The sequence below is a fragment of the Hemiscyllium ocellatum genome, chromosome 23 (assembly GCF_020745735.1).
Source record: "Hemiscyllium ocellatum isolate sHemOce1 chromosome 23, sHemOce1.pat.X.cur, whole genome shotgun sequence".
In the NCBI taxonomy this organism is placed as follows: Eukaryota; Metazoa; Chordata; class Chondrichthyes; order Orectolobiformes; family Hemiscylliidae; genus Hemiscyllium; species Hemiscyllium ocellatum.
The window spans coordinates 25,013,383-25,036,053 of record NC_083423.1 but is presented as its reverse complement, the minus strand read 5'-3'; the positions used below and the strand labels follow the sequence as shown (position 1 = coordinate 25,036,053).

General features: G+C 40.6%; 1 protein-coding gene across 5 annotated transcripts in view; it reads right to left on the bottom strand.

The window, feature by feature from the left end:
- LOC132826704 (SRSF protein kinase 2-like) overlaps positions 1-22,671 on the bottom strand; it is a 226,984-nt gene that overhangs the window by 3,133 nt on the left and 201,180 nt on the right. For 3 of the 5 annotated variants that reach the window (XM_060842790.1, XM_060842793.1, XM_060842791.1), the window contains 2 exons: positions 14,544-14,613; positions 11,325-11,417 (listed from right to left, as the gene is read on the bottom strand). In XM_060842790.1, the coding sequence (XP_060698773.1) occupies positions 11,325-11,417; positions 14,544-14,613 (163 nt within the window). Of the gene's footprint in view, positions 1-11,324; positions 11,418-12,000; positions 12,094-14,216; positions 14,262-14,543; positions 14,614-22,671 lie in introns of those variants that run through there. The other 2 variants (XM_060842795.1, XM_060842794.1) reach the window with 2 other exon arrangements.

Here is a 22,671-nt window from a genome sequence, read left to right as displayed (position 1 = left end):
CTAATGAAGGGCTTGTGCTCAAAACATCGATTCTCCTGCTCCTTGGATGTTGCCTGACTGGCTGTGCTTTTCTAGCACCACACTTCATGCACAATTGCAGTGTGCAAGTAGTATCTCCAGTTACAGCTCCTGGATGCCTAAATGTTTGGAACTGGATTGGTGACTGAAGCAACTGTGGAGAATCTACAATGCTGAACATATCATGATTAGTATGTACATACAGCAATGAGGTCACTCTGAAGATGAAGATTCTACAGTCAAGGAGGGAATAGATGAACACAAGGGCAGACATTGCAGGAGTTCCCTGTAGCCATTCCCTTACAGAACAGATCTATTGCATTGGACACTGTCTTTTAGATGTGGGGTAGGATGGATCTCATTGATGAAAATTTGTTGCTGGAAAAGCGCAGCAGGTCAGGCAGCATCCAAGGAACAGGAAATTCGACGTTTCAGGCATAAGCCATTCTTCAGGATCTCATTGAGGCTTACAGAATATGAAGAAGCCTGGATAGAGTGGACATGGAGAAGGTGTTTCCACTAATAGGAGTGATGTCCCAAGGGCACAGCTTCAGGGTGAAGGGACAACCCCTTAGGACTGGGATGAGGAGGAATTTCTTCAGCCAGAGGATGGTATATCTACAGAACTCATTGCCACAGAACGTGGTGAAGACTGAGTCAATGAATGTATTTAAAACAGAGATAGATAGGTTCTTGATTAGTAAAGGGATGTGGAGAAGGCAGCAGAATGGGGTTGAGAAACATCAGCCATGGTCAAATGGTGGAGAACACTGGATTAGTCAAATAGTCTAATTCTGGTCCTATATCTTATGGTTTTAAGCACCACAAAAGCCCTAATGTTTTCTTTTTAACCATAACACAATGCATAGAACACTGTTAGGTATAATAATTGTTCTGTTTTTACTTTTGCTAAGAATCTTCATTTGTAGATCTCTTTAAATTATTCTTCCTTGCATAAATTAATATAGTTGGAAGCCAGTATGTGACAAGAGGTGGAGACATCAATAGAGGTTTGTGTTGGTTTGGATCTAAGCCAGTTGTTGAGACAGAAATCAGACTTTTTTGAAGATAGGGTACGTTAACTACTCAGTCTTTCTGTATATTTTTTAATCAATGTGTTCAATGATATCATGGCACATCTCTGGAGTAGGTAGTACTTGAACCTAGGAAGCAGCAGCACTACCACAGCACCACAACAGTTTATCTTGTGTCTTTTCGTGTTAATATCTTGAAGCTTTCAATGAGATCACTCTTCAGAGAAAAAAGGCCTAATTTGTATAGTCTGCCTCATAACCCCTTTAGTCCAGGTATCATTCTTGTAAACAACATTGTACTCTCTCTGACCAAAATGTTCTTCCTAAGGTGTGGTACCCAGACCTTTCACAGTACCCCAAGTGGAATTTAACTAGGGATTTTTTGTATAACTGCATAATTTCTGCATCTTTGTACTGCAGTCCTCCAGATGTAAAGGTCAGCATTCTATTTGGGCCACAAACACTGTGCCAAACAAAGGTAAAGTCACTAGAGAACTATAAGGTATTCTCTCATTAGAGACATATCTAGTGGGGTTAATCTGAGGGCCATCACACCTCAGATGAGAGAGTCCTTCATGATAGCTTGCAGAGGTATTGAACTCATGCTGCTTACATCATTATGCATCACAAATCAATTATCCAGTCAACTAAAGCTAACCTACCCGTTTAAGCACAATGGCCCAATTAGCTCCTTACAATTATTATAATCAACTGTTGCGTCATACGGTTACACATGTGTACAAGTGGGACTTAATCCAACGTCTCTTAGCGCAGGGGGTAGGGCCACAAGAGCACTCCCAAACAGCTCCAGAGGTATGTACACCACCAGTACATCACAAACACCCATCCCCAACAACCCTATATTTTCTAATCAACCTGTTCAGGGATGTAATTAACACCACTGGCGCAGGTAGCCGGTCAGATCCACCAACGTCAAGCCGGTGTTCTTCTCTGACCACTGCCTCCTGCTGGCCAACAGGACGAGCAGCGGGCTGGTAAGGGAACGTGGAAGCTCGAGTCCCCAGCGGACTGGTGGGAAACAGTAAAAGGGAACATCAAGAGGTTCTTCATCCTCAAAGGTGTTCAGGAGGCGAGAGAGAGGTGGGGAAAACTGTCCCAGCTCCAGGAAAGTATGCAGAACCTGCTCCTGCTGCAGACGATGGGGGTCGATGTCACGGAGGACCTCAAGGAGATGAAGGGCCAGCAAGCCTCGCTCTTTGCCTCGGAGGCCTCCAAGATAATCTTCCGGTCCAGGGTCCGCTCGGTGGAGCAGGACGAGACGTGCTCACGTTTCATCTTCCAGAAGGTGCACAAAGAGAGCTCTGTGCTCAGCAGCCTGAAGGAAGAAGATGGCTCAATAACGTCATCTCAGGCTGACGTCATGAGGATCAGTAAATCCTTCTATGCCAGTCTGTATGACCCGAAGCCAACCGACAGCGCAGCCTCCCAGTCATTCCTGTCCTCTATCATGGAGATCTTAGACGACAGAACACGCGAGAGGCTGGACCAGCCGCTATCTCTGGGCAAGCTGACCAAGGCCCGAGTCCTTTGAAAAGAATAAAACTCCCAGAAGCAATGGCTTACCAGTCGAGCTCTATTCCGCTCTGTGGGACTTGATTGGCCAGCACCTGCTGAAGGTGTATGTCAGTATGCTTCGGGCAGATATTATGAGCGAATCCATGAGGAAAGGCATCATCACTCTCATCTACAAGCGGAAGGGGGAGGAACTTAAAAATTGGAGACCAATCTCACTGTTGAATGCGGATTACAAAGTTCTGTCAAAGATAATCGTCAACCGGATCAGGTCTGCTCTGGGGTCAGTGATTCACCTGACCAAACCTGTGCTGCGCCGGGCAGGAAGATCGCCGAGAGTCTCGCACTCCTCAGGGATACGATTACCTACGTGCAGGACAGAGGGTTGGATACCTGCCTCATCAGCCTGGACCAGGAGAAAGCCTTTGACAGGATATCACACAGAAGAAGTCTGGAGAGGAATGCAGTGGTGTTTGTCGAGGTTCGTCCAGAGCAGTGCTGTGATGCGGGACTCCGTGCTCTACGGTCTGTTCCCCGGGACGCACACCGAGATGAACATCAACTGTGCCTGGAGGATCATCAACTCAGTGAAGGACACTCTCTGGGCAGTCTGAAACCTGTTGATCTTCCAGCTGAAGGAGTTGACCCTGACTGAGTGTTGCAGACTGGCACATTCCAAGGTCCAGGACTACGTGTTGAGGTATGCGCTGAAGCTTGGAGCAGCTGCCGCCAAGGCACGGTGGGGAAAGACCATTGTGTAATGTCTGCCTGCCTAAAGAAGAACAGGGGGCCCATGCAGTCATTTGGGCTCTGCTGACGCCTCAGCTAAAAATGTAATCGTACAGACCTGTAAATAGGAATGATTACTCTGTTTCGGTATGCAAACAAATGGAATGTTTACATATGTATGGCATGTCCAGTTGTATAGATCATCAAAGTATTTTATGAATAAAGTATATTTTTGAAATAAAAAAAATACTGGAGCAGGTAGGACTTGAAAGAAGATCTCCTGCTTCAGATCGTAGGGACACAACCACTGTATGACTACACAGCTATCTTGAATTAAAGCAAAGCACTGAAAATACTGGAGATCTGAAAGCGTGTGGTGGAGAAACCAGCTGTTTGTAGCAGAAGGGTGTGCAAAATAGGTCAGAAATGTTGGCAATATCAGGATGACAAAACATGAACAACGTGACTACTTCAAGGAATACCTATGCTCAGTTCATAAAAATGACCCTCAGCCTCCAGTTGCCTGCCAATTCAACATAACCATGTTACCATGCCAACATTTCTGTCTCAGGACTGTTGCAGTGCTCCAGCAAAGCTAAATGCAAGTTGCAGGAACCACATTTCATTTTCCACCTACTCACCTTCAAGACTCAACATTTAGTTTGACAATTTCAGAACATGAACACCCTCCTTGATAGAACATAGAACATTACAGCGCAGTACAGGCCCTTCAGCCCTCAATGTTGCGCCGCCCTGTCATACTAATCTGAAGCCCATCTAACCTACACTATTCTACGTATGTGCATTTGCCTGTCCAATGACGACTGAAATGCACTTAAACTTGGCGAACCTACTACCGTTGTAGACAAAGCATTCCATAACCTTACTACTCTCTGAGTAAAGAAACTACCTCTGATGTCTGTCTTATACCTATCTCCCCTCACTTTAAAGTTGTAACCCTTGTGTTTGCCATCCCCATACTTGGAAAAAGGCTCTCCCTGTCTACCCTATCTAACCCTCTGATTATCTTCTATGTCTCTATTAAGTCACCTCTCAACTCTCTTCTCTCTAACGAGAACAGCCTCAAGGCCCTCAGCCTTTCCTCGTAAGACATTCCTTCCACACCAGGCAGCATCCTAGTAAATCTCCTCTGCACCCTTTCCAAAGCTTCCACATCCTTCTTATAATGCGGTGACCAGAACTGTACACAATACTCCAAGTGTGGCTGTACCAGAGCTTTATACAGCTGCAGCATAACCTCCTGGTTCAAGAACTCAATCCCTCTGTTAATAAAGGCCAAAACACTGTATGCCTTCTTAACAACCCTGTCAATCTGGATGGCAACTTTCAGGGATCTGTGTACATGGACACTGAGATCTCTCTGCTCATCTGCACTCCCAAGACCAATTGCTCCATCCAAAGTGTATCACCTCAAACTTGTCCACATTAAACTCCATTTGCCACCTGTCAGCCCAGCTCTGCAAACTACCTATGTCTCTCTGCAACCTACTACATCCTTCATTACTATCCACAACTCCACCAACCTTAGTGTCATCCGCAAATTTACTAACCCACCCTAAGCCCTCATCCAGTTCATTTATAAAAATGACGAACAGCAGTGGACCCAACACCGACCCTTGCGGTACACCGCTAGTAACTGGACACCAAGACGAACATGTTTCATCAACTACAACCCTCTTTTCTTTCAGCAAGCCAATTACTGATCCAAACTGCTATGTCTCCCACAATCCCATTCCTGTGCATTTTGTATAATAGCCTACTGGGGGGAACCTTATCGAACGTCTTGCTGAAATCCATATACACCACATCAACCAGTTTACTCTTATTTATCTGTTTGGTCACTTTGTCAAAAAACTCAAGAAGATTCATTAGGCACGACCTCCCCTTCACAAAACCGTGCTAACTGTCCATGATCAGATTATAAATCCTATTTCTTATAACCTTTTCCAACACTTTACCAACAACGGAAGTGAGACTCACTGGTCTGTAATTACCAGGGTTGTCTCTATTACCCTTTGTGAACAAGGGAACCACATTTGCTATCCTCCGGTCCTCAGGCACTATTCCTGTAAACAATGATGATTTGAAGATCAATGCCAAAGGCTCGGCAATCTCTTCCCTTGCTTCCCAGAGGATCCTAGGATAGATCCCATCCAGCCCATGAGACTTGTCTATTTTCACACTCTGCAGGATCTCTAATACCTCTTCCTTGTGAACCTCAATCTCTTCTAGTCTAGATGCAAGTATCTCTGCATTTCCTCACCAACATTTTCATTTTCTGTAGTGAACACTGTCGAAAAATATTTATTTACTGCTTCCCCTATCTCCCCCGACTCCATACACAACTTCCCACTATTATCCTTCATTGGCCTAATTTAACTCTCGTCATTCTTTTATCCAGTACATACCTATGGAAAGCCTGAGAGTTAAACCTGATCCTATCCGGCAACAACGACTCATGTCTCCTCCTGGCTCTTCTGAGCTCTCTTTTAGGTCTTTCCTGACTTCCTTGTAACCCTCAAGTGCCCTAACTGAATTTTCACATTTTGTCCTAACATAAGCCTTCTTCTTCTTCTTGACCAGGGATTCCACTTCCTTAGTAAACCACGGCTCACGCGTTCTATACCTTCCTCCCTGCCTGATAGGTACATACTTATCTAGGACACACAGGAGCTTTTCCTTGAATAAGTTCCACATTTTTAAAGTGTTCATTTCCTGCAATTTCCTTCCCCATTCTATGCTTCCTAAATCTTTCCTAATTGCATCGTAATTTCCCTTCCCCCAGCTGTAACTCTTGCTTGGTGGCATACACCTATCCCTTTCCATCACTAAAGTAAACCTAACAGAATTGTGATCGCTGTCTCCAAAGTGCTCACCTATTTCCAAATCTAATACTTGGCCAGGCTCGTTACCCAGTACTAAATATAAAGTGGCTTTGCCCCTTGTAGGTCTGTCTGCATAACTGGACAAAAACTGACCCATTTACAGTACTCATACTCGTTCGTAATGATGTTTGTTTCCACACCCTCCTCACACTGTACACTTCTAGATCCTGTTTTGTATGGATTGTTCCCATCACGGTCAATCCATTTTCCTATTTCTCTCTCCCTCCCATACTGAAAAGCAGCATCACATTTGCTAACTTTGAATCTCATGTTACAATTCCTGAATCTAAAACATTTTGGAGAATTGTAGCTAGTGCACCAAACTTTCTGCAGCTCTCTCTTCAAGAACCCATGGGTGAATATCATTAGAGGATGCATCAGATTTTGGTCTTTTATTTTTTTTCATATATCTTTTCTTGTAACATTAATTATCTCAATTCCTTCTTTTTAGCAACTTTGTTTTCTACTATGAATACAGATGCAAAACATCTGTTCAATGCCTTTGCCATTTCCTCATTCTCCATACTTTCTTCTCTGTAAACTTTGTCTGGAATTCCATGGCTGGAAAAAAATATTTTCAAAACTTTTAAACTATGTTGGGTACTCGAGGTTGCTGATCTCCTTACTTCTGGATTTGTGATCCACAATAACGTAAATGTTTAATCTGAAATCTACAAAGTCCAACACAAACTGTTGCCACAGTTAGTCTGGAATGTCAATGGGAATACAGACTCTGACACAGCCTTTGGCTATTAATTATACAAGAATGCTGGGAGGAACTGGAGTTCTCATGGACTTGAACAATGCCCAGTCATCTCACTGTTAAGCTCTGGCTCTGCTTTTAGTGATCTCAAGCTTTTAGTTGTGAATGCCATTTGATGTGAATGCCTTTTCACAGTGTAGTGGTATGACTCGGCATAATTGAAAGCCAGATCATCAATCAAAGTCATGCTTTGTCACGGCTTTTGGTATTGTGGCATAATTTTATCACTCAAGAGTTAATTCAGGCCATACTTTTTGACAAAATGTATAAACCTGAACATAGACTGCACCAGTCATTGAGACGATCTAATTTCTTGAAGAGTCTTCGCAAAACTAATTTTGATTGCAAAGGAAAACGCTTCCATCTGAGACCATGGTCGAGTTATGATCTGTAACAGACTGCACTGTGACCCTGGGCAATGTAAGAAACAGGTGCAGGAGTTAAGACATTTGGCTCTCAAACTTGCCCTGAATTTCTATAAAATCATAGATGCTCAACCCCCAGGCCTCAGTCCCCAGGCCTCAGCTTCTCTTTTGTACCAGCTCCTTGTAGCTCTCAACTCCTTGATATTTCAAGAACCTACTTTTAAAAAAAAACTTTAGTTATCTAGCCTCCACAACTTTCTGGGGTAGAGAATTCCAGACATTCATATTCTCAGAGAAAAAATTCCATTGCTTCTCAGTTTTAAACGAATGTCCCTTATTCTGTAACAATGTCCCCTAGCTCAAGATCCTCTAATAACTGGAAATATCAACATGTACCATGTCAAGCCCCCTTGAAATTTTCATTGTCTCAATAAGGTCACCCTGATTCTTCTAAATGTTAATGTTAAAGGCCTAACCTGTTTATCCGTTCTTAATTAGTCATCCCCTTTATCCCAGGAATCAGTCTAGTGAATGTCTTTTGAACTCCCTCCAATGCAAAACTATACGCAGCACTTTGGGTGCAGCCTCACCAACAAGCTTTACAGTTGGAGCAAGACTTCCTTATTAAACTCCAAATACCTAGCAATAAAAGTCAAAAATTTCACTTGCCCCAATTGCTACATGCTGTATCTCATGTACAAGAGCACCCAGATCCCGCTCTCCATTCAGATAATAGTTTGCCTTTTGATTCTTCCTACGAAAATGCATTACCTCTAACTTTCCTGTATTAAACTCCATTGGCTAAGTTTATACCCACTTACTCAACCAAGGAAGATCAAGGAACTGCAAGACCTGGCAAGTCAAAAAGGATTACTTAAGGAAACATTGTGGACAGGAACCATTTGTCTGCCTTCCCAGCTTTTCCCTCTGCCCATACCCATTAATTGTGTGCGTGTCTGTGTGTGTACAAGGGGGTAGACTTTTAACTAGTACAGTTATATGTTGACAATTTACGGTTATTTATTTGTCGCTAGAATCCATTTATTTATAATAAATAGTAATTCCAGTTAAGTACAAAAACCTGGTCTGTTCTGTCAAACTGGGTCTACAAGTTAAGTAAATTGGGGAATTCTATGTACTTTTATGATATCTTTAAGTTTTGTGATGACTCTGCCAATAATGGGATTAATTTCCAGCGCACCACTTCAGTGAGATGTAATACCTGGATTATAAATCATCATACAATCAAAGCACATCAAAGGAATCCTGAATCATTGGGCCCTCAAAGACATTTAGGTGATCCCCTCAGAAATCAAGAGGGTGATCAAGGGCACACAGTCTGTTTCTAATTGTAAAACATTGAAGTACAAGTTTGTCTGCTAAACAGCAGAAATATCTGGAGAGTTTTGCAACTTGATTTTCAAGTTCTGCATATTTTTGGCTGTGCCAGACAATGTTGCTTTTTGAAACTGAGAGAGAGAGAGAATTTGAGATTGAGTAGCAGCAAGTGTCTTTCAGGTTAAGGAAATTCTACCTGACAATCAAGCGTTAGTGTTTAAAAAGAAAGTACAAGACAGGGAGGAACAAAAAGCATCCAGAGCCTTTAAACTGAAAACATTCATCCCTTGGGACTGTGGAATATTGGTTGAAAGGCTTCACCTTCTGTGGGTCAAGACATCATCTTTTTGCATGATATAAACTAGAAATTTGACTGAACCTTTTGAAAACTATTTGCCATCCAATGTGAGATTCACTTACCCATAAGGACTTTAAATTGTTGCTGACTCTTAGCATGCTTTTCCTTTGTAGCCCTATGGATCAATATGTCCATCCCTATGCCAGATGACCCTTCCTCCCTTCAAGAATGTGGTCATAATGCATTAAAATATTTCATTCTGAATGGCAGTCAGTTGAAACAATAATTACCAACCGGGCTGATAAATGTGGTTAGAAGCAACTACTGGCATCAAGCTTGATTAAGAAAGTGTACTATTGGTGAGCTTTCTTGAATTTTTCCTGTCAGAGTACATGGGCTGCATCTTTGGACTGCTTGAGTAGTGTTAAGTTGATGCAGCAACAAAGCTGGCCATTTTGTTTCAGAATTGTAACAAAAATGCCTTGCAAAGAGTTTCCTAACAGAAGAAATAGCTTCAATTTGTAGCATGCTATCTAATTCCTGCTTGCCCAATTGGTGTGGGATTCTACTATGGGTAAGCAGGTGGAAGACAGGCAGGCTAATTTAGTCTTGTGGAGCATCAGTGTAGGGAGTATGGTTATAAAGCTTGCCCAACTCTCAGAAAAGTGTCAGGCACGCATGCCAAAAAGTGACACTATTGTTTTGTCTGGAGATTTAATACATGCACTACAGAACAACTAATTGGACATATACTCACTTATTCAGGAGACAGATTCTCTGGTAGGGTACCACAAAGGGGATTGGATTGTTTCAATGCTCAATAAATATAAGTAAGAAATGCTTTGAGCTGACCCCTTAATTTCAAATGGAGGTGTTGTTGATAGTTTGTAATCTAATGTTAGGTATCTGAAGATCCACTGGTGCCAATCCAAATACGATCATCCAATTTAAATTTAATGTCAAAACGTTTGACTCAAAGTGACCAACCATATTTCTGATCTATATTATGATGTCTCTCACTTGTTCAATAGTGTCTACCTGACGTACAAGTCAAGTAGTGTCAATATTACTTCCCTGTTGCTCAATGTGTTGGATTTTTTAAAAAGTTCTTCAGGATACAGGGGTTTCATCTTTAAAAGTCAATCTTACATTGCAGAAGGGTTGATGGTAACCAACTCTGGCTCACTGAAAGCATTGTGTATCCCCTGCTGGGCAATTCAGTTGCTTGCATGCACAATGCCAGCATTTGAAAATGTTGATTCCCACCTTTTCCGAGACTTGTGGAAGCTACTGTTAGATGGAATATATCCCCGAACCTCGCCAACTAGTCGGTTCAGATTCAGCCTCAGTGCTGTGGGGAAATACATTTCAGTTTCATATTCTTCACTTACAGTCTGTCTTGTGCATTGGACTGCCTATTCCCTTCACCAAGGTCGACCCTTCCTTCTGTAAATTTAATGTCCTGTCCACAGCACTAGTTATATGATCAGGCTGGACACTGATCCCAGCCCGTGGAGCCCTTCCCAAAGTATAGCTCCCTTTTCACAGAATATTGATGCTAGTATTCCATGAAACAAAACCCCACTTCCCAAATCACTTTTATAACCAAGAGAGGACCTAGAAATTAAAACAAATATATATCTGCAAGGTTTGTGAATATATCTATTCAAAGCAATGAAATGTAATGACCTGAAAATAGACCTCAAGGGGCTGAAGGAAAACCTCAAAGGTGGGATGGCTTCAATTCATGATTAAGAGGAACGTGGCTTTACTACAATTGTGATTTGCCACTAGACCGCCTGATAACCTTATAAGTAGATCCAGGGTGGAATTGAGACAAAGTGGCCGAAGATTCTAGTGTAAAGAGGCAATGCTACATTTGTAAATGAGATCAGCTGCACGCACTGCCATTCCACCACTAGCCAGATCCACCTGAGTTATTAAAAATATCGCACCAATGCGAATATAAATTCTGCCTAGATTATTGTGGACAGCTATTCATTTACAGAATGCATTACTTATGCCTGACTTATAATTCAGAACCTGCAAAAATGAATTAACACACTACAGAAACTGAAAAGTAGTACAATAACCAGTGTGTTTCCTCAAATGTTCTACCAATCTCAAAGAAATGTAGAGGCATTCAACATTTCAAATAGCATCCATCAGCTTTTTGACAGACAATTTTGATTTCTCCAGGTATCATTCACACTTAAGTGCAGCAGCAGGTAACCTATTCAATTACTAAAACTTGGCAAGAACATTTTTTTATATCCTCCCTAAGAAAATCACCTCTGAACATTTAATATAGTTGAGTCAGTGCTTCAGAACTATTGTTACCTTTTTTGGTGAAAAACTCCTTGGAATATTTCCCAGACATTGCGAACTTTCGAGGGATTTTCCCCAGCAGTTCAATGATCAAAGCTATGTGATCTGTATTGAAGAATATTGCCAGCAAAACAAAAACAGTTTAATCAGTACAATGCATGCATCATGTGATACTAGTCCTGGTACAGACAAGAGTGTTTCATCCTTGGCACTGAAATAACCTCATATCATCTTTGGATTCTCTGAACTTTAAATCTTGATCACATTTCAGATTTGAATGCTTTAATCTTTTGGGCTTATTTCAGCATTTCAATAAGTTTGATGAGTACTTTGATTAAAGGGTTATTAAGTTTGAAAGAACATAGCAAGATTCTTCTCTAAAAATATTTAGGCTGGTGTTAATGGTTACTAAGCTTCTGTCAGCAGGACTTTTTTGGTTTAGTTGTTTGTAATATAATGTAAATACTGGAATTTACAATTTAAATCTGATCACAATCCAGTATATACTCTCCCAGCGTCAGATCAGTGTTAATCTGCGTCATATTTGTTTGAAACATTATATTCCTCTGGTTATATCAACATTAGCTCCAGATAAAAGTCTGAACAAAAATATCATACTTCAGTTGCCATGGAACCTCTGTCCACTTCTGTCTGTGTTACAGGACCTTTCAAAGAGAAGAGGTACTACCTCTGCGATTGAAGAATTCCCGAGAATATTTCCCAGAAAGAGCAAAGTGTCTTGGGATATTGCCTAGCAGCTCTATGATGTGTGCTATGTGGTCTATGGGGAAGAGAGAAAAGGATACAGGCATGGGTAAGGGCAGGGAAGAAAAAGGGTGAGGCATAAAAAGAGGAAAAGAAACTGGAATTAGTAAAATTGGAAAACAGATTAAACCACCCTTGTTTGCTGCAACCCCAGGCAGAAGATTTTATGTTATATTTGGTCTAAGGCATCACAACCTGCAGGAAGATTGAAAAGACATTGAGCCTGTGGATCTACTACAAGGGAGTGCTACAAGCAAACCGACTTGGAAATGAAAAAGTTGGAGCACAGATGAGAGCATGAATATCACCAATGAAGTTAATAATCAAACATTCAAAGTTTAAAAGAAAATAGTGCTAAATTACAAACAAAATGTCAAGAGATATTACAATACTAGGAGTATCAGAAACAGTTAAGGACTGTATCAATATTTTCAAAAGTAATGTGCAAATGCTCTTTGAATGAACAGAAAATATGTGATTTGACAAACACTAAAATAAGATATTCAGAAAAAATGTGTGACACTTCATGGGCTTTAGAAAAAAAATTCTATTGTGCACACTTGTTCTTATAATTTCAAGGAAAAAATAAAGCACTTCTATCAGAAAAGTCTTTAAGCATTCTTGGAATTTTTACAAATTTATATTTTCTTAGATCACAGAACTTATAGTGGACATCAAATCAGTGTATATCATTTTGTATAACACCATCAGCACAACTTTTATTCTGTTCTACCTTCATGCTCATCAAGCTTTCTTTTAAATGCATCCACACTGTCCACCTTGACTAATCTGTGTGTCACTAAGTTCCACACTCTAACTACCATCCAGATGAAGACATTTCTCCTGTATTTCTTACTGCATTTTAAAAATTATTTATGGCCCTAATTTGGTCTTCCTTCTCATGCTAAATTATTCTCTCTCTCTCGCTCTTTTTTATATATATATGTGTGTGTGTTATATATCTAATATATCCCTATCAAAACTAGCCATCACCTTAATGAGCTTTATTAAGTCCCCTTTCAGCTTCTCTTTTAAGCAAGAGAAATGATCCTAGCCTGGTCAATTTCTCCTGATGGGTATAACCTCTCAGTTTTTCAAACGTCCTCATGAATTCTATCTGCACTTTTTTAATGGTTTTATGTCCTTTCTACAATATGGAAATCAGACGGTGCATAATACTCAATTGTGTGGTCTAACAAAGGTTCTATACAAGTGTGATGTGGATTCTCTGCATTTCAATTACATCCTTCTCAAACTTGGATTACTTTTAAAATGGTCTTATCTATATGTGTTTTTATGTTGGTGATTTGGCACCCTTTCTCCATTTAGACTCTAATTTTTCAGACTGCACGTGGTCACTGTATTTTTCCTACCAAAATGTACAAACTAACATCTATTTGTGTTAAAATTAATTTGCCATTAATACATTTTCAGAAATGGGATGTCAATGTTTTCTTCCATCTTGTTACAACTTCCCTCACTATTAACTATACCCTTTAACTGGGTGTCAGCCATAAATTTTGAAACTGGTGAAACTACCAAACCATGTGAAAGATCACTTCAGACCTACCAGTCACAGTAACTACTGTTGATTACTATCTCTGCTTTTTGTACCCAGTTTGCAATTGATTCAGTTTGATTCAGTACACATTACAACAATAAATCAAACTCACACTCTAGATTCTTTTTAATTACAAATGTGGGAGTAAAAATTCCAGAAGTCTTGACTGAATAAAATTGAGGTATCTAGTTTGTAGCTCCACAAATTTGTTCTTGCCCCCTTTTTAAATCTAAGTATCAAATTAGCTCTCTACCAATCCATACAGCTTCCACTACCTCCTGCAAGAGCCTCTGCTACCTCAATAGGCTTTATTCTAAGCCTTCAACATATCTGTTTGGGGAAGTCCACTAAGCTCAAACAACAACTGCATGGCTCAAACTTTTACGTGCTTAGGAGTTCCCCTCCCATATCTACTGAACCACTGGGAAACGAGGGTGCATTTTTTGTTTGTGAAAGTTGAACCAGTTTTCTTTTAATTTTCGCATTTTGAAACATGCAGAAGTTTAAAAAATTAGAATGTGTTCTTCTTGTTACACTGAAGGAACATTTCTTTCAATAATGCCCTTACCATTTTGTTCCTCTGACTGTAACGGGTTCAGTTTAATGCACGTTGAATTTCTACCCTTTGAAAGTTAATGTGTATTCAGATTAATACTAATTCAGAGGAGCATCTTTTCACCTATGTACCATTCTTCACCACTTAACCAAAAATATAAATTCAAGGCTGTTGTGGTTGCAGCTACTTTATCACAGATTATATCAATTAATTTGAATCAGAATGCAAAATGCAACATCTTAAGTTTTATTTAGTGTTGAAATTATCTTCATACATGAACTTTCAACGAGGTTTTAAATTAAGCAATTAAAATTTAATATGAACTTCTCAAAAATGCAAAAATACTTACCTTCATCCCTGGAATAATCTTCACCAGAATGAGGTTCAAATAAATAATCTCCAGTTGCAAGTTCGAAGGCCTTTGGAAGCATAAAATAAAGATTCAATAGAGTAAATCTCCCATAACTATTCAGTTCAGAACACATTTACCTGCTTCTAATCAGAAGAACTTTTAAAACAAAGGGAACTGTTTGGTTTCCAAGTGCTTATTTTCCTCAATTGTATGATCTACTTAGTAGAATTTTTATAATACGCAACTGTAAAAGTCTTATTTGAGCATTCATGTGAACAACACATTCCTATATGAGATTTACAAAACCTCCATTTAGCGCGAGAGCTCATCACAAAGAAGCAGCTTCACAATCAGAGTCGCAATCTACATCACATTTCTGAGGCTGAGCACTGGTACTTTCCTTAACTAGCTTTCGTTCCCAGCACCTCTACATTTTAATGTTGTCGAAGTAAGGTGGATAGAAGAGGGTCCTAAGAGGTAAACGCATAGAATGGTGCTTATGTTCTAACACTTACTTAGAATTAGGAGAAAGCTACCTCAATAAGAAAGTCAACCATCTTTAAGCACTTTCTTTGTTTAAAATAGTGTTATTACATTTCTGGCAAATTAACTACCTCTTTACTTCCTAGAGAGAGTGGGACAAAAAGGAAGATACAAAATCAGAAATTGTTGGCAAAACTCAGCAGGTCTGGCAGCATTGTGGAGAGAAAGCAGAGTTAACTTTTCAGGTCCAGGGAGCCTTCCCTAGAACCTGCTCAGAAAAACCAAAATGTTAACTCTGTTTTCTCTCTACAGATGCTGCCAGGCCTGCTGAGTTTTGCCAACAATTTCTGATTTTGTTTCTGATTTCCAGTATCTCCAGTTCTCTGGCTCTTTTTTGATTTTTGAAAGGAAAATAGTTTCTTGAAAATTAATCAATACAAATGGATATTTCAAATAAGGTAGATTCAAAAGAAGTCCATCATATTAGGTCACTTGGCCAGGAAGGCCTACCTATAGAATGGTCCATAATTTGCTGGAGCAAGGTATCTAGTAGTGTCTGTCATTAGTTACACATATCTTACATATTTATATTTTTAAGTTTTTGTGTGGAAAATAACTGAAGTTGTGCTGATAACTGTGCACAAAGGTAAACTTGCTCTGAGTGAGCAGGGCAAGCTACTGTGAAGTTCCTCAACCAGACTGAACAATTGGGAATTCAGTAGAGCAAGGACACAGACATAGTACAAGTCAAAAGATGCAATTCAATGTCAGAACTTGGGTACAGAAAGAGAAGGGTAGAAAAATTGGATTGAGTAACAGGACAAAAAACAAAGAAAAGGTTATCAAAAAGATAAAACTACGATTTTGCCTCTTTCAACAACAATTAAAAACTCCTCACTTTGTCATTTACTTCAGCGTCAGAGAGGACGACTGCCAGTAATTAATAATTAAAATAGTGCTCTGGATGAAATAGATGGAACTTGGGCTTTTTCTGGTGAATTTAGTTTATACCTAGGATGAAAACTTCAAGTAGCAAAAATGCATTCCAATGGTGAGGCAGATCTGCGAGATGCCATTTTCAAAAAGGTAAAAGTGGAGCAGCAAGTCACAATGTTTAATTTTCATGTTAAACCTCACATCACATTTGCTCAAACCCAACATCGCTGGGGCTTTGACAATTAATATGAAGGAGGTCATCAGCCACACAGTATTACTTTGAAAGAAAACTGTTGGCCAAAACATTCAGAAGGATACTGTCTAATTTAATATGGTTGATGTGTACAGGGGTCAGAATAATTACTTCTTAAAAGGTAACCAAGAAACCTAACCTTTAAATTACCACTTTGGTGTAAATTATTTGCAATCATTGTGACAAGTAAGTAGTTTCAGTCTTAAAATATTTAGAAATGACAATCTGTGTGAAACTGAATCATTATAAATTTAATTGCTTATGGTCTGAGCCATAGTCTCAATGTAATTCCTCAGAAGCATAATGCAATGCTTCTGAAAATCAAGATGATTGGAAAAAGATTCAAGAAGTACCTAGTAAGTTATTGGAATGACCATTTAGTTTATGACAGTACCAATTTTTTAAAAAATGGAAATGGGAGACTCTAGACACAGCCTAAAATTTAGGATATTCAGACCATTGATACAGATTACAAATCCCAACTCCCACAGTTAGCCTGATGATACATCCTCACCCTGTAAGGGCAGCACTTCATTCTCTCAGTTTCACTGTCTCTGTTGCATCTTCTCTAATAATGTCACTTTCCAAAGGGGTTCCCAGATATGTCCACCTTTTCCTTAACTGAAGATTCACTGCCACCGTGGTCAATGGGGCCCTAGGCTGACCAGTTTTCTGTACGTCTGCCTTTACCCCCTTCCCTACCCTCCCACAGCAACAATAGGGTCCCACTTGTCCTCACTTTCCACACCAACAGCTTCTATATCCAAAGGATGACATGCAGCCAATGCTGGATGCCACCATTAGTCACATTTTCCTCTTCCATTGTCAGCATTCTTCGTAGATCATCCCTCTAGGACACCCTCATCCACTCTTCCTCCACTCCTAAGACATCCTCACAGTTCCACATCACTTTCACATGCAATTGCTTGTTTGTTTATCTCTTTCTTGTGACCACCTTATGATCTATCTATAAAAAGGATCCCTGTGCATCAAGTTGCCTGCCACTTCAACCATATTCCCATGTCAACATTTCTCTCTCAGGCCTCCTACTCTGCTCCATTGGAGCTCAACATAAGCCAGAGGACCAAGACTTCATTTTCCACTTATAGTTCTCAGGACTCAACACTGAATTTAACAATTTCAGAATGTGAACACTTTCCTCCATGCTCATTACCTAACCCCACATCCTGTTCTGAATGGCTTTCTATTCCTGATGAAGGGCTTTTGCCCGAAACATCAATTTTCCTGCTTCTCGGATGCTGCCTGAACTGCTGTGCTTTTCCAGCACCACTCTAAACTAGAATCTGGTTTCCAGCATCTGCAGTCCTTGTTTTTACCTACCGTGACTGGTTTTCTCCCAACACGGCCAATCCATTTACAATAACTCACATTTTCCATTAACACCCTTAGGGGGGTTGGCGGCTGAGTGGTATTCTCACTTGACAATTCATCCTCAGTAACGTTCTGGATATCTGGGTTAAATCCCATGATAGATAAATTCAATAAAAATTGGAAATTAAGAGCCTGATGATGACCTTGAAACTACTGTCGAAAAAAACCCATCCAGTTCATTAATGCCCTTTAGGGAAGGAAACTGCTCTCCTTATCAAGTTGGGTCTACATACAACTCAGACCCACAGCAATGTGGCTGACTCTTAACTGCCCTCTGGACAATTAGGGATGGGCAATAAAAAGTGGCCTGCCCAATATTGCCCATACACTGTGAATGGATGGAAAAAAGACAAAATAAAATCAGCATCTACATCTTTACTAGTTTGCTATGAGCAATCCTGCTGCCTTTTTGTTTCCTCTCGCTAGGTATCTACTCCATCTATTCAACTCGCTTGTTACAGCTCCACCCTATCGTCAGCACAAATATCACCATTTCGGAGCTGCTTTAAATTCTGAAGAAGGATCACTGGACTCATTAACTTTGTTTTTTCTTTCCATTGATGCTGCCAGATCTGCTGTAGTTTCTTCAGCTCTTTCTATATTTATTAACTTTTGTTTTAAAAGGGATGGAAGCAGAATGGGGAGTTGGTGTCATAATGCTAATATCACTGGAATAATAATTCAGAGATCAAGATTTCTGCTCAGAGTACACTGGTCCAAATCTCATTTATCCCAGACACAATTTAACTCAATAAAATCTGGAATTGAAAGCTAGTTTCAGTAATAGAAGCAAGGATAACCACCAAAGATCATTGTAAAATCGCATTTGGTTCACTTTGGGAGAACAAAAATCTGCCAACCTTATCTGGTCTGGTCTATATGTGATTCCAGACTTACAGCAATGTGGTTAACTCATAATTGCTCTCAAGGCAATTAGGGATGAACCACAAATGCTGTGCTTGCTGACAATGTGTATGTCCCATGAAAAAGCTGCTTGTTACTGGACCAATATTCCAGAGGCTCAGGCTAATGAGCTGAAGACATTATTTCACATCCTATCATGGCAGCCAAGGCATTCAATATCAGTGAATTAAATAAATCTGGAATCCAAAGGCTGACATAGGCAATGGAGGTCAGTCATGACTGTTATAAATACCCATATGATTCACTAACATCCTTTGGGGAAGAAATCTGCTATTCTTAATACAGTCTGGTCTTAGACCATGTAAAATAGGAATTGAATTAGAACATTCAGCAGATGGAGTCTGGTTCGCCATTTGATCTTGGCCGATATGTTTCTGAATCCCATTTTCCTGCCTTCTCCCTGTAACCCTTGATCCCCTTACTAATCAAGAACCTATCTCTATCTTAAATACACTCAATGACTCGACCTCCAGAGACTTCAGTGGCAATGAATTCCACAGATAAACAACCCTCTGGCTGAAGAAATTCTTCTTCATATTACCCCAAATCCATAGGAATGTAGTTGGCTTTTAGCTGCCCTCGAAAATGAACTACCTATAACATCCCCAACTATGGTAGAAGTATATTCCACCACACTTCACTTCAGTTCTGATGAAAAGTCATCTCGACTTGAAATATTAGCTTGTTCTCTCTGCCATGGATGCTGTCTGACCCACTGTGATCTCCAGCATTTATTGTTTTCAGTATAGATTCCAGCATCTGCAGTAATTTGCTCCCATCTATTCTTCAGTTGTCATAATAGTAGTTCACCACTGTCATCTCAAAAGAATTTGGAATGGGCAATAAATGCAAGCCTTGTCAATGATACTTACATTCCATGAATCAAATGAAAATGAAATTCACTATTCTTAGTGATAGTGTGGACCCTGAGACATATAAGCAAAGTTCCATTTATTAAAGTAAACACTATATGTACATTGAGAGTTAGGCACTTAATGGAAGGATGTTGAATTGAATTGAATTAAACTGAATTCATTGTCATGTGTACCGAGGCACAGTGAAAAGCTTTGTATTCTGTGCAATACAGGCAGATCACAGAGTTAAGAAGCATAGGTAAGTAAATAATAGGTAACAGCAGCAAAAACAAAAACACAGGTACAGGCAAATGCTAAGAGTTTGAGAGTCATTCAGTATTCTAACAACAGGAGGGCAGAAACTGTTTCAAAATCGGCTGGTGCATGTGTTGAGGCTTCTGTACCATTCGTTCCATCTCTGTGCTGTTAATGTGTAGCTGGGCATGAGTAACATTCTGCCGAAAGTCAATAAGGAGATCCTTGGTTTTGCCAGCATTGAGAGCTAGGTTGTTCTCAGTGCACCATTTTTCCAGGTTTTCCACCTCCCGTCTTTAGTCTGTTTTGTCGCCATCTGAGATTCGACTGACTATGGTGGTGTCATCAGCGATCTTGTAAATGGCATTAGTCGTGTTAGTGAGGATGAGATATTGTCCCCAATCTTCACTGATGGTGGCCTGATGGCATTAGTCGTGTTAGTGAGGATGAGATATTGTCCCCAATCTTCACTGATGGTGGCCAGGAAACTGAGGATCCAGTTGCGGATAGTGAGGCTTAAGTTCGAGATCACTAAGTTTAGTAATCAATCAATCAATCAGTCTTGAGGGGATAGTAATCACCGAGGGCGGCACGGTGGCACAGTGGTTAGCACTGCTGCCTCACAGCGACTGAGACCCGGGTTCAATTCCCGACTCAGGCGATTGACTGTGTGGAGTTTGCATGTTCTCCCCGTGTCTGCGTGGGTTTCCTCCGGGTGCTCCGGTTTCCTCCCACAGTCCAAAGATGTGCGGGTCAGGTGAATTGGCCAAGCTAAATTGCCCGTAGTGATAGGTAAGGGGTAAATGTAGGGGCATGGGTGGGTTGCGCTTCGGCGGGTCGGTGTGGACTTGTTGGGCCGAAGGGCCTGTTTCCACACTGTAAGTCTAAGTCTAAGAATGGGCGGCACGGTGGCACAGTGGTTAGCACTGCTGTCTCACAGCGACTGAGACCCGGGTTCAATTCCCGACTCAGGCGATTGACTGTGTGGAGTTTGCATGTTCTCCCCGTGTCTGCATGGGTTTCCTCCGGGTGCTCCGGTTTCCTCCCACAGTCCAAAGATGTGCGGGTCAGGTGAATTGGCCACGCTAAATTGCCCGTAGTGTTAGGTAAGGAGTAAATGTAGGGGTATGGGTGGGTTGCGCTTCGGCAGGTCGGTGTGGACTTGTTGGGCCGAAGGGCCTGTTTCCACACTGTAAGTAATCTAATGTTGAAAGCTGAATTGTAGTCAATGAGTAGGATTCTTACATAGCTGTTCTTGGTGTCACAATGTTCTCGGGAGGAGTGAAGGGCAAGTGATATGGCACCTAACGTGGATCTGTTGGTCCAATAGGCCAAATTGGAGTGGGTCAAGAGTAGAGGGGAGGCTGGAGTTGATTAATGCCATGACCAGCCTTTCAAAGTACTTCATGACCACTGGCCAAACATAGGGCTACTGAGCGATAGTCATTGAGATATGTTGTAGGAGCCTTCTTAGGCACAGGGATAATATTGGCCCTCTTGAAACAGGCAGGGACAGTGGCCTGCTGCAGGGAGAGGTTAAAGATGTCCAAGAAGACCTCTGCCAGTTGATCTGCGCATACTCTGATTGCACGGCCTGGTATTGTGTCTGGTCCTATCGCTTTCCTTGGATTCACACAAAGGAAAACTGATCTGAGCTCTGATGCAGTGACTGTTGGGATAGGTTTGTCAGGATTTGTCGGAATAAGTGTTACCTCTCCACCAAAATTCTGCTGATGTTAAAAAAATGTCAATAAGTAAATTAATAGATGTCAAGGAGTCAACTTCTGGAAGTTATTGAAATATGAATGGAAAGCTCTGCAGCAGTTGGGCATGCAAGCACAAGGAAAGCAATATTTGAGCAGTAAGACAGATGCACCTTTCTACACTTTCTGGCCATCTGCTAAGCAGATCAGTAAGCTATTTGCTAAGTGCACCATTGCTGAAGTTGATCAGATTAGAAATGAGCTCCTTTCAATGAGGATGCCCTGAAGTGCTTTATATTCAATTCTGGAAAATATTGCAACACTTGCATCGCAACCTATAAAACACGATAATCAATTTGAGCTGAGAAAGAAACAAAAGCAGAAATTGCTGGTAAAACTCAGGTCTTGCAGCATCTTTGGACAGAAAGCAGAGTTAACATTTTGGATCCAGGGACCTTTTTCATCCAAAATTGTTTGGTGTTTTGAACTCAAAGAGTCCACCAACAATACTGAGATAATATAGATTATTATATTTTGTTTTAATGATTATGTGGCTGATGTATAAGCATTGGTTAGGTCAGAGAACACCACTGATTTTTGTGCATTGTCCTATGGGAACTTCCACATTGACTGGAGAGGACAGATGGCGACTTGTTTTAATGTTTTGGCTGAAAGACATCCTGTCCAACAATGGCACTCCTTCAGTACAGCACTGGAGTACCAGTTTAGATTTTGCATTTGAGTCTTTAGAAAGGGATTTGAACCATGACCTTTTGAATCAAAGAAAAGAGCACTATCAATCAGCCACCGTTTAGAGTGTCAAATGGAACACAAAACAATCCAGCTGCCAGTTGTCAACAGGATCAATGAAGCAGAAAAGGCAGTACTTTTCGCTTTTGGGTTTTTGGATACTAATTAACAATAAGCAAAAAGGTGAGGCTATTGAAATTATGCTATTAATATTAAACCAGGATAAACCCTGGTTCAATGAAGAGTTCAGGAAAGCATGTCAGGAGCAACACCAGTCAAACCTCACAATGAAGCATCAACCTGGTGAAGCTGCAATACAGGACTACTTGCATACAAACAGCATAAGCAACAAGTGATGAATAGAGCTAAGCAATTCCATGACCATTAGTTCAGATACAAGCTCTGCAGTCCTGTCACATCTTCTCATGGATGGTGGTGGACAATTAACTCAGCGAAGGAAGAGGAGGCTTCTCAAACATTCTCAACCTCAGTGGTGGGGACCCCAGTAAATCAGTGCAAAAGCTAATGCTGAAACATGTGTAATGATCTTTATCCAGAAGTACCAAGTGGTAATC